Source organism: Oncorhynchus keta, chromosome 15 (assembly GCF_023373465.1).
Source record: "Oncorhynchus keta strain PuntledgeMale-10-30-2019 chromosome 15, Oket_V2, whole genome shotgun sequence".
Lineage (NCBI taxonomy): Eukaryota > Metazoa > Chordata > Actinopteri > Salmoniformes > Salmonidae > Oncorhynchus > Oncorhynchus keta.
In genome coordinates, this window is record NC_068435.1 from 22,388,528 (window position 1) to 22,405,840 (window position 17,313).

Below are 17,313 nucleotides of genomic sequence, written 5' to 3' on the forward strand. Positions count from 1 at the left end.
TCGGGAGGCCGGGCTGTAGATTTTGTTGATGGTGAATAAGTGCTGCCCATGCTAGAATGCAGCCAGTAAAATTGGTTGCTATGATGATGCACAGCGGTCGCATTCTCATTAGTTCTATCCCTGCCCTTTGTTGAAGGCGTGCTCTAAATGAAAGCTTTATTTCATGCTGTCAAAAATACACTTGTGGCTGCTGTAGGGAGGAGTGACTTACAGGGAGGGACTCAACTTTTTTGTCTTTTCTCTCAGAGAGAATCTGTCCAGCGACATGTATCTTATCTCTCAGATGGATAGTGACCAATATGTACCAATCGTGACGGTAGCTAATCTGGACCACGTCAAGAAACTCAGCACGGATGTGGAGTTGATCGTCGATATCCTACGATGTAAGTGACACTCTTACAAAAATAAAATGTTTATTTAAAATTTTTAACAAGACTTAACGTTTACTTATAGCATTTTTTTTGTTGACACCAAAGAGACATTGTTTCGATTTTAAATTCACTGGACTTGTATATTTCCCTGCCTCCATAGCTCTGCCGTTGGTCCAGGTGGATGAGAAGGGGGAGAAGGTGAGACCCAACCAGAACCGCTGCATCGTCATCCTCCGAGAGGTCCCTGAGAGCACTCCCATAGAGGTACGTTCACTGGCTAGCTTCTGGCCACGGTCCTTAGGGTTCTGTTCAAAAGTAGTGCGCTAAATGGGGAATAGGGTGTCGTTTGGGACAACGATTCAGTCTGGACCATCTGCTAAAGAAACCATGCATTTAGAATGACTTTATTTTAAACAATGCAATATGCTGACTACAAATGGTCAGTGGGTGTTGTGGTCAGTGGGTGTTGTGGTCAGTGGGTGTTGTGGTCAGTGGGTGTTGTGGTCAGTGGGAGTGTTTGCCCTGAGAGGCAAACCCCCTGCCCAAATGTTTTTTCCAATTGTGGGAAAAACCAAGTCCCACCCGATGCCCGGGCAGGCATAGAATTGAGCTACTCTTAACTGTCCAGGACCAGCACACGCATCACAACGTTAAAGCCAAAGCATAAATTGTGAAACAAAACTGTACAATAATCCCATCCCCACCCTCACCCCTGATTGGAGGACCTTAAACATTTATACTGTGCATATAATTATTCTAACACTCATCTATTCCACCCTTCAGACATGCCACAGATCAACCGATCTTTCCCTATAAATCATTGTCATACCATTCTCCCATGGTGTCTCACTAGGGACTGGAACATCTCCATCTGCAACATTTCTGCCAAAATTGCAACAAAAAAAAGTTTTACCCAAGAGCACAATGATATTTCCTGTTGACTGACTGACTGATCCTTCAAATCCGCCAGCAATATAGTTTGCAGTTCTAACTGCCCCCTGATATTATGGCATAAGAAACCAAATACTACATTAGACTGTATCCAGTATGGCAGAAAGTGGAACAAAATAACAGGTTTTTAACAAGATACGGTCATTCTAGTACAAGCTCTTATGTGATTACGCTATATGTGTGTTTTAACCATGGCATTGTAGGTAATTTCCTGTTTTGAGTGCACAGCACACTACTCTAGCCTAATATTTGCTAAGAGTTGTTTTCCTGGAATTGTAAACATTTCCTGGAATGGTGTAAAAACCTGTCTCTGCGTCCATGATTTGTTTGTACACCTTCCTCCTAGCCATGTTATAGACACCCTGTTGTTGGACTTTGAGAAAGTAATTGTAATGGCACATTGTTTTGATAATGTAGTGTTTAGAGGTTTCATTGTGCCTCATGTGCCAGCCAGTACCATGTCGTGCAGTGTGACAAATTAAAGGGTGCAACATTTTAATGGTGTTATGTCAGTTATTTCAGTCTGAACCGCACTCCCATCGGGGAATATTGACTAAATTTGACGTTGATAGGGCCCACTCCTCTCGTATTATTTGTTTATTACATAGATAAAAGGGAGGTTGCTAGATTCGACCGAATGCTGCAGTAATGTGTTCCGGAGGCAGCAGCTTAGACCGCAAAACCACCCGAAGCCACAATCGACACCAAGGAGTTTTGACGTTAAGCTTGACATGTGGTCTTGTTTTGCAGGAGGTCGAGGCTCTTTTTAAAGGAGAGAACTTACCTAAATTCATCAATTCTGAGTTTGCCTACAACGACAACTGGTTCATCACCTTTGAATCGGAAGCAGATGCACAACAGGTCAGAAACATTCAAGAATGTTGCACTATTGTAGGATTTAGTAATGGTGCATGAAGCACCTTGTTTCCCGAACACGTCATGTTTTAGGATTGTAGGTCTGGGTCTGTGAAACTCCCATGTTACCTGCCACTAACTTCCCTGCTATGGGTTCGGTGGTCAGGTCTACTATTGCTAGTTGCTACCATACAGTGTTTCATACTGGCCATAAGCTTACATTCGTGGGTATTAAAAACAATCCTGCTCTGTCTGAAGTTTCCATTTATCCTATTTTCCAGGCATATCAGTATCTTCGTGAAGAAGTGAAAACCTTCCAAGGGAAGCCTATTAAGGTAAGCTAATTAACTATTGAACTTTAATTAAACTAATATGAACATGACCCATTAACTGTATACTATACTGTAAATTCTGGAGTATTTCCAAGTATGGTGGTTCAGAACCTTTTCCTTCAGCAGAACAACCTAAACAAATGCTTTCCCCTCCAGTATATAACATAATTCAATCTGCAGTTGTTGTATGGGTTCATTTAGTGTTGATGTGTCATAATATCGCAGACAAATGTAGCTTTTTTAAAATCAAAATCTTTGTGCACAGGTTTGAAATGCTTACTTTGCTGATAGGTTTGAGGAAAATGTTATATTCTCAACTCTAATTTCAGGCACGGATAAAGGCGAAGGCAATCGCTATTAACACTTTTATGCCAAAGAATGGCTACCGCCCGGTGGAGGTTCACCCTTACGTTCAGCAGCAGCAACAACGTTACACCTCCTACTACATACCTCCAGTGTACAGCCCTCAGCAGCAGTTCCCCCTCTACAGTCTCATCACTCCACAGGCCTGGTCAGCCACCCACAGCTTCATAGACCCTTCGCTGGTGAGGACAACGGGCGTGCCCACACACAACCTAAAATCTAGTTTAGGGTTGCAAAATTCCAGTAACTTTCCCAAAAGTCTGGTTTTCACTCCTGATTCTGGGAATTTTCCAACTGGAATTTCTGGGAAACCTGGACATTTTTAGAAAGTTACCTGGATTTTGGCCACTTACAACCCACAAGGCTACAATGCAGGCCATTCTTAATTTCACTGTATAATATGCTACTAGAACTCTTATAAAAGTAATTGATTTTGTGTTTCCTTTTCTAACAGGTTACCCAATTTCACAACACTCAATTTATCAATGGATTTACAACATCCCATAGTTTTAAACCAGCAACGTCTCCTCTTGCTGGTGTTAGGCACTACTCTCCCAGGAATAGGTGGGTACACTGAGGCTCACCATCTGATGTAGACAATACCAACCTGTGCCTGTATTCACAAAGCATCTCACAATAGGAGTGCTGATCTAGGATCAGGTCCCCCCTCGTATATAAGGTTAATCTGATTTGTATATACAGTATATCAGCAGTCTTACTATTGAGTCGTTGTGAATTTGGGCCCAGAATTCTATATTGCTGTGCTTAGGATCTTCAAATATGATATTGTTTCTTTTCAGGAATCACACTCACAGTAAACCTCACCTGAGGCCCACAATGCCTATCATGGACCAGCGCGGCACAGGGCTCCTGGACAGCCCCACCATCTTCAACTTCCCCACGGAGCGAATTCTGAACGGGGTACCGCGGGGTTCCCCCCAAATGACGCGCCCCCCGAGTCAGAACAGAACCAGGTTACCCCCCTCCACCATGACCTACCCCAGGAGAGACATCAGTACAGGTCGGTTGGAGCCCGTCAGCACTGACTACTCACTGGGCATGGGCCGGGGAAGGTAAGGTATCCTCTACTATCTGCATGATCATCACCACCATAGACCTCCATAGGCTGTTTCCCAAATGGTACCCTATTTGTTATTTAGTGCACAACTTTAGTCCCAGGCCCGTAGGGCTCTGGTCAAAAGTAGTGTACTGGACAGGGTGCTATTTGGGGCGGATTATAGTATTACAACAATTTAATTGAATTGTTAAAATTTCTGTTATGCTAAGTTAGGCTTCAAATAGTATACCATTTTTCAAATATTCTCTTAAAGGACAAATATTTATGGTTCTAGGAAAAAGAGGGACGACAACAAGTTTACAGTAAGTACAAGTTTTTAAAAATTGATCTTAGACTAGTCTTTGACTTGGAGAAAGAGCCATCAGTGGTGCTGCTGCAAGCTTTTCAGGCAGTGACATCTTCTGACTGAATTTCAATATTGCAGGTCTTTTGTACGTACAGTTGGCTGGCTTTGTGGGTGTCCCAAATTTTACCCTATTCCCTATATGGTGCACTATATAGGCAATAAATAGGGTGCCATTTGGGATGCAGTCTTTACTCTGTGACTGACTGTTTGATGCTGTTGTGTAGAGTGGCTTCCCAGTCTGACGGTGTTTGATGCTGTTCTATTGTATAGAGAATGGCTACCCAGTCGCCACCCCCTCCTCAGAAGCCCCCGTCCCCCAGCTTTGAGCTGGGGCTCTCCAGCTTCCCCCCTCTGCCTGGGGCCGCAGGCCACCTCAAAACCCCTGACGACATGTTTGAGAACAAACTGGCCAGCATGGTATTAGGAGCCACAAAGGACAGGGTCAGTATCTACCAACACAAGCACTCATCTCTAGGCCACCATACTCCCAAATGGGAGTGTGTCCCAAATGGCACCCTATTCCATATATAGTGCACTACTTTTGACCAGTGAATATGGTGCCAATTGGGACTCAGACAAGCTCTTATCTCCAAGCCACCGTTAGTAGTATTGTTCATGACTTTTTGTATCGTTCCAGAATGTAAGCGTTGATGCCAGCTCTGCAGGTGCCCTCCCCCCAGGAGGACCCAAGGAGCCACTAAGGACAGTCACTTCTCCACAGCCACCGAACCTCCAGCCCTCTGTCCCCCCGAACCCAGGACCAGCCTCTGGCCCTGTCCATGTTTCCTCCCAACCTGCAGAGTGAGTGTAGGACATGTTGTCCCTTCATGTACCACTTTGCATCCAACCCCCCCCATACACACTATTTCCATCAAAATGTGTAAGCATGCCCCCACTAACATGATTTGTATAGAAAAACAGAACAGTGTGCTTTACGTCGCACTCTTGTCTCACCATTTCCTTATCAGTGTGTCCCATTTGATAATGTGGAACACCATTGTTGTTGTCATCTGAATTTGTGTAGAACGAGAGAACATAACTGACTTAGAAGCATTTCATGTCATTCACATCATTGTGTGAAATGAATGTTTGTTTTTCAGGGAAGTGAAGGTTCTGGAGGTGAATCAGGAGACTCAGGTTTCTATGGAGCGCGTCACTACCGCTCTGTACACTGCTAGCAAATCTGTTCAAGTCAATGGTACTGCTACAGTAAGTAAGCTGTCTAAAGCATTTTAAACCTAATCAATCAGGTCCATTTTCCATATTATTAGCTGAAAGATGTTTTGATAGTCATAGATACAGGTAACTGCCCAAATACAGGAAACTCCAAAATAGTGTCTTATTAGGGAGGCGTGCTACCACGAGCCAAAACCGCTTCAATACATCTTGGCATAGATTCTTCAAACGTCTGGAACTCTATTGGAGGGATATGACACCATTCTTCCACAATAAATTCCTTAATTTGGTGTTTTGTTGATGGTGGAAAAATCGGTCTTAGGCACCGGTCCAGAATCTCCCGTAAGTGTTTAATTGGGTTGAGATCTGGTGACTGAGATGGCCATGGCATATGGTTTACATCGTTTTCATGCTCATCTGACCATTGTGACAACCCGTGCCCTGTGGATGGGGGCATTGTCATCCTAGGGGGGAAAGGCCATGGTAGACAAAATAATGATCTGCCCAGTATTTTTATACATGACCCTAAGCATGATGGGATGTTAATTGCTTAATTAACTCAGGAACCACAGTTGTGTGGAAGCACCTGCTTTGAAAATTATTTTTTATCCCTCATGGGGTGGCAGTGTAGCCTAGTGGTTAGAGCGTTGGACTAGTAACCGGAAGGTTGCAAGTTCAAATCCCTGAGCTGACAAGGTACAAATCTGTCGTTCTGCCCCTGAACAGGCAGTTAACCCACTGTAACTAGGCCGTCATTGAAAATAAGAATTTGTTCTTAACTGACTTGCCTAGTTAAATAAAGGTAAAAAAAATTGCTGAAGTGTTTACATTATTTTGTCAGTTACCTGTAAATGTTGATTTGTGGCCGGTAGTAATCATGTTTTCTGGACTTTAATGTGTGTCAAACCAGTGGGCATAGTCAATGTCCTATGAAATGAATCATCTACAAGTATGTGTTTTGTTTTGTGGTTAGGAACTGCGAAAGCCCTCTTACGCTGAGATCTGCCAGAGGATTAAAGACCACGCTCCGACACTACAGGCCCCTAAAGACGCCAAACCAGCCAGCAGCGCTGCCTCCGCAGGAGAGGAGAGGAAGTGCACTGACGCAGCCCCAGGGGACAGGGGTGAGCCAAAGGTCCCCCGAGAGACATACCCATGCTCCTCCAAGTCTGCCACCCTCGGCAGACCCCGAGAGGTCCGGAGACCGACCGGCCGGTGGCCTTCACCACCCCCCAACCACCCAGGGAAGGGTGCCAGCAGCAAAGATCTCAACACTCCCCCAAAGTCCCCGCAGTAACCCCCCACTGCAATCAAGTCAATTTCAAAACAAAAACGTGAGAGTGAAAGAAATCTGAAAAAGTCAGGGCTATTCAAATACAACCTATTCTAAAATCACCAGTCATTCATAGCATAGAGAGGATGCCTTTCTGGATCAGGGCTTTCAGACAATAGCACTTTAGTGTGCATATAGAGCACCGTTAATCATTTTGACTTATTTATTTTTGGAGGGTTTATTTTTTTCATTGCTTTTGTTATTTAGTGTCAATCTGAAAACTTACTCCTGTTCAGATTAGTGGGATAAATTCATATGTCCAAAGTATTGTGAGGTCATCAGTGGAAGCCAACAACAGGTGAATGAAAGGAAGCAGATGAGGAACAGAGTAGCTGTTGCCATGTCATTCGTTGTGACACTGAGGGGGTGTCTGTATGTCTTGTATGCAGTCCTGTTAAGTGGTGATGTGATTCCATTGCCGGGTGTGATGATCACCATATCAGTCAGACAAGATGGCTGTGTCCCAAATGGCAACCTCATCCCTATATAGTGCACTACTTTCGATCAAAAGTAGTGCACTACATATGGAATAAGGTACCATTAGAGACGCATCTATGATGTGTTTTACATATTTGTGTTGATATTCAAGGTCAACTAGTCCAGGCTCATTTTACAGACATAACTGAAATCCTCAGACTTCATTTGTGAGGAACTTCGCCACTGGTGTCATTTATCAAAACTAGATGACCTTTTTGCCAACATGGAACACTTTATCTCGTTAGAATACAAGCATTTGAGGAGAATACGTTTATTTGCATACTGGTTTTGATCGTTGGTACAAGTACTACTTGTTGCGTGCTGGTGGTTTTGAGAGCGCCTTAGACTTTCTTTATCTGGTGTTTCTTGTGGTAAAAATTACATTTTACATTTTACAATTACATCGTTTTCTGTTGTCCAATGCAGGAATCTGTTTCCTAGCCGTGTAAAGCACATAGCTAGTTAGTCCTCGTAGAGAGCCACTATCGGGGTCAGTAGAAATCTACATGCATTTTGATCTTGGAAAAAGCAGATGAGGGTCGTTCCAGCAATTCGGTGCCTTTTGGGATGTGTAACTTGGTCCAATTTAATTTCTTCACTTTATTTTTTACTTTCTGTCATAAAGAGCACGTAAAACTTAACACGTTTTCCCATCTCAACGTTAAATACAAAATTACTATAGTAAGTGACAAAATAAGTAACAGGGTTGACTGTCGCAGGGTTGACAATTTTATCTTAGATCAGCTGTGAATCCCATATTGAAAGGTGGAATGGAAGTTTGTTGTGTAACAGGTAGTGGCAATTGATTGCCACTGTCATAAACATTTTTAACGTAACATTTCTAACCTGTCTATCTATGGGTAACAGGGTTGACATGGTATGCTTGACTCGCTCAGTTTTCTACCACAAAACACCAGAAAATGGCAAGAGTAGAACTGGCTCACCTGCTTTTACACTGTGATTTGACTAGATGTTCATGTTTCTTTTGAAAAAAAAAAAACATTTAAAAAAGGAATAGTTTTACTATATTAAAATGATAGTTCAGTTCGCGTAACAGGGTTTACCTTTAAATTGAGGGACACAGAAAATCACAAATAAAAAATAATCTTCAGATATGACTGTCAAAGCAACAAATTATCTAGGGCTTTACAATGATAGGTTAAAATATTCCTAGAAGTCACGGAGGGATTTTGAATTTAGGCACTAACAAGTCTTCATTCATATAAAGAATTTGATTTATTGAATTCCCATGTGGTCTATATTAAAGGGCACTTCATTTAATATAACACACTTTTTTTTAAATTCAATATTTGTGCACCATTTATACTTTAAATATCAAAGGGGTCCAAAAGTTTTATCATTTCGTGGAACGACCCATACATTCATCACATGGTGTCGATTGGTGCCTCTTGTAGACTATATTTTCTTTCTTTACTATTTTGCTGTGAAACAAGCATGTCAGACTAGTTCAGCAGGCACATACGTTGGCAATGGATAGGCTATAGTGGAGGCTTCTGCGTGGAGGATGACTCATAATAATGTCTGGAACGGTGCGAATAGAATCAAACACTTAGAAAACAAGTGTTTTGATGTATTTGACACCGTTCCACTCCAGCCATTAACACAAGCCCGTTCTCCCCAATTAAGGTGCCACCAACTTCCTGTGCTCAGCTATTAGGAGTCGGCAGTAGGGTTTTGGCAGGGTGTAGTGACTTCATTCAAACAGTGGGATGTTTTATTTTAGATAGCTATGGTGCTAGCTAGAGGATGAACCTGGAACTTGCTACTTCAAATAATCTGGTACTGTACTTAGATAATACTTGATACATGTTGTCAACTAAACGTTGCACTTTGTTTTGTTTCTGGATTAATTAAGAAATCCATATTTTACCTACATACAGAAGCAAAAGGGAACCTAACATGTAAAGACAAATATGGGAAGGTCTGATGGTCACATAATTAATCCCTTTAAAATTTCAGCTATACAACCAATAGATTTTTCCCCCTAAAGAATGAAATTTCTTCTTGCCATTTGACTTGTGCATTATGTTGTGACAGGATGATCAGCTTTCAGAATCTCTCAAATGTTGACTAATTGTATTAACCTCTATGCGGATAAATTCACACGAGTTAAACTTTTTTGTTTACTCCCATGTAAATGCCTACAAGACATACTTCCGTGCATGCTGAGAACTTTAGTCTTGGTGTAGATAGTCATTTTATTTTGTGCACACCCTATGGAGTCTCACTCATTTTATTTTGTTTTGCTTTTGAGCTAGTCATTTGTGAAACCACTGGTGCGTGGTGTTTTTTGAAGCTGTTCTAGCTTATTCAGTATTACAGTAGTTAATTATAATGTGGGTGTACACCTTAGAATGTGTACACCTGGTGGCTCAAATGGGAAAAATAAGTGGAATTGGTTAAAAGGAAGAAGTACGATATTCTTTCCACTACAAATGTTATATTTGAAGGTAAACCATGATGCAGCCATTTTAGAAATAAGGTATTGCTTTATTCATTGGGTTACAGTCAAACAAACGAGTAGTGAACTGGACCCTGTGAGAATCCAGTGAGTGAATGAAATGACCTTAGACCTGTTTGCATACTGTGAACCTGAGCAGCTTATCGATGAGTCCTTTCAGTTTGGGCAAGAAAACGTTGTGCAGAGGGGGCAGCACTCTTGGGTCATTCCAAATCCTTCCCCCCTCACATACAGTAGAAGTGCCCCTGTTCACTGCAGGACTTACTCAATATTTATTTTTGGCATGCTTTTCTCTTTTTAGAATGCCTTCTATAGATTTCTCCTGGCTCTCCATACAAAAACCATATAGCTTCCAAATTCCCCTCTGTACTCTGCATAAATGTATAAGTAGAAAAAAAAACAACTCATAAGTGGAACTTGTGCACTTCTTTAGTGTCTCATTGACGTCTTCCTGCAACAAGGAGTTTAATACTCTGCTTAGATAAGAGGACTCATTTTGGAGAGGAGACATTGCCTAAGTCACAGAATGGCCTGTACTGATAGTCATTGCTGCTTTTGATTTTGATGCTTTTGATTTTGGTTTTGGTTTGCAAAAACATTATTTTGTTTTATTTTGAAAGACTGGGATGCACTTGGGTGGACAGTCTTTAAATTGCAGTTTTTTTTTAAAATTTGATTTTAATTTTTTTTCTGAGATGGTATAAAAGACATGATGCACCATATCTGCTTATTTATAAACCAATGCTGTTTATTCCATGAGAGATCATAAAAATGTTTATTTTTAAGAAGAAATATACAATATACAACTGTATATTTTCCATCCAGTGTTTGAAAAACTTGAATTTTATTTAAACTTGAAAATGACTTTGCCTTAACTTTTATATGAGACAATGTAGAGTATTTATTTTCAAACCCCAAAATGTTACTAAGGGTAACACATCTAAATGTTTAGTCGTACCAAACATCACAAGTCTTACTAGGTCTTAAAGTACAAATCTGTCAGCATTTTTTTTTTTGCGGGGGGGTGTAAAATTGTAAGAAAATTGTCTAATTTGATTTAACTTTGTTTCTACTTCCTATTTTCAGTTGTTTTGGGGAAATATAAATCCTGTAAATGCAAAATAGTAAATACTGTATCAAATATGTGCACTTTGAAGTGTGTGCTTTGCTTGTACAATTGTAAATAATCTGAAAAATAGAGGTACCTTAAAATGATTTAAAAAATATATATTGATCTTGTTGAAATATTAATGTCGCTTTTTGAGCTGGATGTAGGATAAAAACTAAATGTTGTGATTTGATTTTGAATATTTTTTTTCTATATTTTTTTTCTATTCTGGTGTGCAGAATTGCTTCTCCCTCACTTTGCGACAGGGAAGGTTGTCTGATTGTAACTTTTTAAAAGTCATTCTCATTCCATGTCCTTGTGTTTTTCAACCCCTGGTAGACAATGTTTTCTGTTGGCCAACCTCTTCACTGTGCACAGTGAGAAAAGGGAAGAACCTACCTGTCGTACAAACACGCATCCTTAAATGAAAGCACAGTCGGTACTATTATCTGACAGACTGTGCTTATAGCAGTCTGTGATTTAGCCCATACAATAATTCTTTATCACAGTAAAGCACATTTGTAAGCACAGGAACATCAAATCTTTCTCACACAACCAATTTCAAGTCCATAGCAGCATACTGTATAATTGTACCAGACATGAACCTTTCATGTTTGGAGTGAAGGTGATTTAAGCATTGTTGATATTCTGTTTAGTTTTTCTTTTTGAAGGTTTGTTTTTCATGAAGTTGTATGTCAACTGAACTTTCGTAGCCCCCAGCACTAAACTTGACAAATAAAAATTCCTTTTGGTAGGCTTTACCAGTGTTTAGACTCAAGTATAATAGTGTAGATATTTGTACACATTTCAACAAGAAAATTAGTTTTCTGGCACATACTGTATAACATACTGTGCATTGTCCTTTTTATCAGTTGATCACACATGTGGACTGCATTTATCTGTGCCATTAATTTGTTTCAACCTGGCAGTTTGTTTGACTTGTACTGTAATTAAACACTTGACATTATAATTGTTACTGAGGAAGTGTAGCTGGTCTTGAAACTATATAACTGGGAATAATAATGTGATACCACTGACATTAGACAAAGTACTCATAGCAACCCGCATCTGATCTGGCTAATGAAGTCTAGGTATGTACATTAAGCTAGTCTATGCTAGTAGGCCTTTCTAATGCAAAATTCTAATACTGTTGTCTTTGCAGATTGGGTATTGATATGTTATCTGGCTGGGCACTGAGTTTGTATGAGAAAGTGTTTGTGAGAAGTTAACCAAACACAACTGCAAAATTGACTGACGGTTGAAGTAAAGTAAACCAAAGGGTGATTAGCCAGCCAGGTTTGTGCAGCATGATCTGAAAATTATTCTGTTATTGGTTTCTCTCCTGAAGATTGCACTGCTTACAGTACGAAAGTGTTTAACTTTTTCTTCTTTTGCGCGCACTACTAAAGCCCTGTTGTAATGTTCTGCTGTTCTTGTGTTACTGTGCACAGACAGTCTCTCCATATCAAGCGGTCTCGTTCTCCCTGCCCAGTTCGCTTCTTTCTGTTACGTCTCACCAGTTTGATAGTGCCATGTATTTTTTGCAAAGGTTTCAGCTTGTTGTAAATTGACTGTAAATTGATGTTACAATGCACCAACTGACTGGAATGAGACGAACCAATTGTCTCACTATCAAATCACTGTGTTAAATTAACTCATTTTTACGCTAACAGCAGTGGACAATCGATGACTTGATGGGGAGAATAACCTAACGGTAACAGTTGTTCATCGAGGTTTCTTTGAGAGGGCTTTTGATTTTTGTCTTAACTTTTCTTCCATTTAAGACTGGAATCAAGCGTACATGTCAACTATTGATAATTTAAGTTACTCTTGTGTCATGATGTAAAACTGTCTAATTTGGAGAGGGAAAAAATGTAGCTTATTGAAAAATAAAGATTTAGGCACTGTTAATGAGTTGTCTCGTGATTGTGGTACACACAATCTGGGGGTTGGTCCAGAAAGCAGGATGAATGAGTGAGTTAGCCAGCTAACTGTCCTAAATATTGTGTCTAAAACATTAGGGCATCGACACAGGTGTCTTTCCATTACATAGACTGACCAGGTGAATCTAGGTGATGGCTATGATCCCTTGATGTCACTTAAATCCACTTCAATCACTGTATGAAGGGGAGTGGATGAGTTGAAGGATTTTTAAGTCTTGAGATATGGATTGTGTATGTGTGCCATTCAAAGGGTGAAGGGGCAAGACAAAATACTGAAGTGCCTTCTGAACGGGGTATGGTAGTAGGTGCCAGGTGCACCGTTTTGAGTATCAAGAATGGTCCACCACCCAAAGGACATCCAGCCAACTTGACACAACTGTGGGAAGCATTGGAGTCAACATTGGCCAGCATCCCTATGGAACACTTTCGACACCTTGTAGAGTCCATACCCTGACGAATTGAGGCTGTTCTGAGTGCTAAAAGGGGGTGCAACTCAATATTTGGAAGTGTTCCTAATATTTTGTGTACTGTGTAGACTTGAAATGGTATGATAGACTCAACAACCCATATTAAAGTTTAATATTTCTAAATTAACCAGAAAAGGCATATGACTGTCAGCTTCTTAGCTGGCGAAATGAATCCTGCTAGGAGCTTCTCTCCTATTTATTTTCTAATGCTAGATTTGTGTTCTCGCAAAAATTGCCTGGAATCCTGTGTTCTACTAGGGTTGGTTGTTTTTGGCCATCCTATTCAAACTGCACATGTTATAATGCCATGAGCCATTGTCCAAAAATAGAAAGGTTTTTCAGATATTCCTTTTTTGTCTTTTTTCAGCAGGCAAGTTAACACCCACAAAGCCATGGTCCATCCACCACATCATATCGAAGTCTACGGCAATTTGTAAGCCGCTCTGGATAAGAGCGTCTGCTAAATGACTTAAATGTAATGTAATGTAATGGAATGCTGTTCTGTATTTTCATGCGAAATACTAGCCACAAGGTGGCAACATATTCACACAAGGACATCTTGGAGGATTTGTTCCACAGCACACCACAATCCTATTAGATTAAGCCAGAGTATCACTCCCCAAACAAAACCATAGGCTTCTTCAAACATCTCATGAGTCCAGTTTTATTTGATCCGATTGTCTTGCAGCTGCAGCCATTTTGTTAACAAGTAGACCTGTTCATAAGCAACTTGTAACCCCTCTATAAAAATACTTCTCCAGTGGTAGGCCTTCTGTTCAAGCACATGTTCCTCCCACTCCGTTTCCCATGTCATGGCTGTTTTTGCATTTTATGGGTAAGTCCCGAATGGCACCCAATTACCTATATAGTGCACTATTTTTGAGCTTTCCAAAAGTAGAGGACTATAGTGCTTTTGGAAAGTTCAGACCCACATTTTGTTAGGTTACAGCCTTATTCTAACATTTTATTAAATGTCACCCCCCAAATCTACACACAATAACCCATAATGACAAAGTAATAACAGGTTTTTTGAAATGTTCGCAAATATAAAAAAAAATGGAAGTATCGCATTTATTTAAGTATTCAGACCTTTTTACACTGTACTTTGTTGAAGCACCTTTCGGCAGCTATTACAGCCTTGAGTCTTCTTGGGTATGATGCTACAAGCTTGGCACATCTGTGTTTGGGGAGTTTCTTGCATTCTTCTCAGCAGATCCTCTCAAGCTCTGTCAGGTTGGACGGGGAGCGTCGCTGCACAGCTTTTCAGGTCTCCAGAGATATTCGATTGGGTTAAAGTCTGGGCTCTGGCAGGGCCTCAAGTACTTGCAGAGACTTGTCCCGAAGTCACTCCTGCGTTGTCTTTGTGTGCTTAGGGTTGTTGTCCTGTTGGAAGGTGAACCTTCGCTGAGGTCCTGAGTGCTCTGGAGCAGGTTTTCATCAAGGATCTCTTTGTACATTTCTCCATTCATCTTTCCCTCGATCCTGACTAGTCTCCCAGTCCCTGCCACTGAAAAACATTCCTATAGCATGATGCTGCCACCATGCTTCACTGTAGAGATGGTGCCAGGTTTCCTCCAGATGTGACGCTTGGCATTCAGGCGAAAGAGTTCAATTTTGGTTTCATCAGACCAGAGAATCTTGTTTCTCAGGAGATAGATTTTAGGTTCCTTTTGTCAAACTCCAAGCGGGCTGTCATGTGCCTTTTACTGAGGAGTGGCTTCCATCTGGCCACTACCATAAAGGCCTGATTGGTGGAGTGCTTCAGAGATGGTTCTCCTTCTGGAAGGTTCTCCCATCTCCACAGAGGAACTCTGAAGCTTTCAGTGACCATCTTCCCTGATTGCTCAGTTTGGCCTGGTTTTTGCTCTGACATGCACTGTCAACCTTGGGACCTTTTTATTTAGATGTGTGTGCCTTTCCAAATCATGTATAATTAATTGAATTCACCACAAATGAACGCCAATCAAGTTGCAGAAACATTTGATGATCAATGAAAACAGGATGCACCTGAGCTCAAGTTTGAGTCTCATAGAAAATAATCTGAATAGTTATGTAAATAAGGTATTTCTGTTTTTTTCTAGATACCTGTTTTTGCTTTGCCATTATGGGGTATTGTGTGTAGATTGCTGAGGACTTTAACAAAATGTAATACATTTTACAACAAGGCTGTAATGTAACAATGTAGAAAAAGTCAATGGCTCTGAATACTTTCCAAATGCACTGTATATAGGGAATAGTGTACCATTTTGGGATGGGCCTTGGTCTGTTTCCTATTAAAATACAGCTGCTGAGAGATCAGCATAAAGATATGGGCTTACAGTTTGTTTTCTTTACACAATGTTTGCATTACAGCTTTCTTTACATACATGTATATGGAACATGATAATAAGTCAGGTTTAGAAATGACCCCCCGACTTGCCTTATACATGCACCGACCCACCCACTCAAAAACAGTCCATTGTCCATTCCACTCCTTTCCCCCTTAGAGTATTCTTGCTGTGTGGGTAGGTAAACTTATTTTACTGCACATGCCCTTTTCATGTTGACAGTTTGTATGGCTATTTTAGCACCATCGTCATTGGTCAGCTGGCTCAGACAGGCTCAATCCTGGCCATCTGTCTTAATGTGTACAGGCATACTGGGACATGCATACCTTCCCTGCCTCCTTCAGAGGAGGCTGGAGAGCATGGAACTTGGACTGGGAAGTCTATTCATCCGAAGAAGTGTGCGTGTGGCAAAGAAACAGGATCGGGGGGTGGCGTTTTTAAGATGGTAGCGTTCACAAGAGCCAGTGTGGTAATGTAGGCCGAATGTAATATGGTGAATTCTACCACTTTGCAAGCCCTGGGTGTGGCAGTGTTCAGCCATGAGACAAAAAGTCTGGAATCTGAATTTATGCATTGAAAGGGCCAGAGGCTTATTGTTATTGTTGGCTCTAATGATGAGGGACACTGTCAATGCAATGCTCTAAATGTATCAGGTTTGATAGCTCACCTCTGGAGAATTATAATAATCAAATTGTATTTGTCACATGCTTCGCCAACAACCGGTGTTGACTAACAGTGAAATGCTTAATTACAAGCCGTTACAAACAATCCAGAGAAATAATAGGGGAAAAATAACAAGGAATAAATACACAAGTAACAATAACTTGGCTAAATACACAGGGTACCAGTACTGATTCAGTGCAGTGGTACGAGGTAATTGATGTAGACATGTACATATAGGTAGGGATGAAGTGACTAGGCAACAGAATCGATAGTAAACAGCAGTGTCAGAGTTAGTGAAAAAAGGGTCAATGCAGATATTCAGGGTTGGTATTGGTTAATTATTTAACTATTTAGCTTGGGGGTAGAAGCTGTTCAGGGTCCTGTCGATTCCAGACTTGGTGCATCTGTACCGCTTGGCGGACGGTAGCAGAGAGAACAGTCTGACTTGGGTGGTTGGAGGCTTTGACAATTTTTAGTGCCTTCCTGGCACCAGCTGGTATGGAGGTCCTGGATCGCAGGGAGCTTGGTCCAGTGATGTACTCGGCCGTACAAACTACCCTCTGTAGCGTCTTGCGGTCTGATGCCAAGCAGTTGCCATACCAAGCAGTGATGCAACCAGTCAAGATGCTGTTAATGCTGTAGAACATTTTTTAGGATCTGAGGGCCCATGCAAAATCTTTTCAGCCTCGGGGGGGAAAATGCGTTGTCATGACCTCTTCACGGCTGTGTTGATGTGTGTGGACCTGTGGTGTGGACAACGAGGAACTTAAAGCTCTCGACCTGGTCCACAACAGCTTTGTTGATGTGGGCATGCTCGGTCCTCCGTTTCTTGTCGTCCACGATCAGCTCCTTTTGTCTTTATGACGTTGAAGGAGAAGTTGTTCTGGCACCACACTGCCAGGTCTCTGACCTCCTCCCTGTAGGCTGTCTCATCATTGGTGATCAGGCCTACCACTGTTGTCAACTGCAAACTTAAATGATGGTGTTGGAGTCGTGCGCATGCAGTTGTGGGTGAACAGGGAGTACAGGAGGGGACTAAGC

The 17,313-nt window shown here is 41.3% G+C and overlaps 1 protein-coding gene across 2 annotated transcripts in view; it reads left to right on the forward strand.

Annotated features, from left to right (window-relative positions):
- The window catches only part of LOC118394604 (la-related protein 4B-like), a 39,702-nt gene extending 24,113 nt beyond the window's left edge, over positions 1-15,589 (forward strand). The window contains exons 6-17 of one of the 2 annotated variants that reach the window (XM_035787963.2): positions 247-383; positions 532-635; positions 2,073-2,183; positions 2,459-2,512; positions 2,839-3,054; positions 3,327-3,436; positions 3,673-3,945; positions 4,204-4,252; positions 4,567-4,737; positions 4,934-5,097; positions 5,397-5,505; positions 6,446-15,589. In XM_035787963.2, coding sequence (XP_035643856.1) covers positions 247-383; positions 532-635; positions 2,073-2,183; positions 2,459-2,512; positions 2,839-3,054; positions 3,327-3,436; positions 3,673-3,945; positions 4,204-4,252; positions 4,567-4,737; positions 4,934-5,097; positions 5,397-5,505; positions 6,446-6,769 — 1,822 coding nt within the window. In that variant the 3' untranslated portion in view covers positions 6,770-15,589. The remainder of the gene's footprint in view (positions 1-246; positions 384-531; positions 636-2,072; positions 2,184-2,458; positions 2,513-2,838; positions 3,055-3,326; positions 3,437-3,672; positions 3,946-4,203; positions 4,253-4,566; positions 4,738-4,933; positions 5,098-5,396; positions 5,506-6,445) is intronic. The other variant, XM_035787964.2, reaches the window with a different exon arrangement.
- The last annotated feature ends 1,724 nt before the right edge of the window (positions 15,590-17,313 follow it).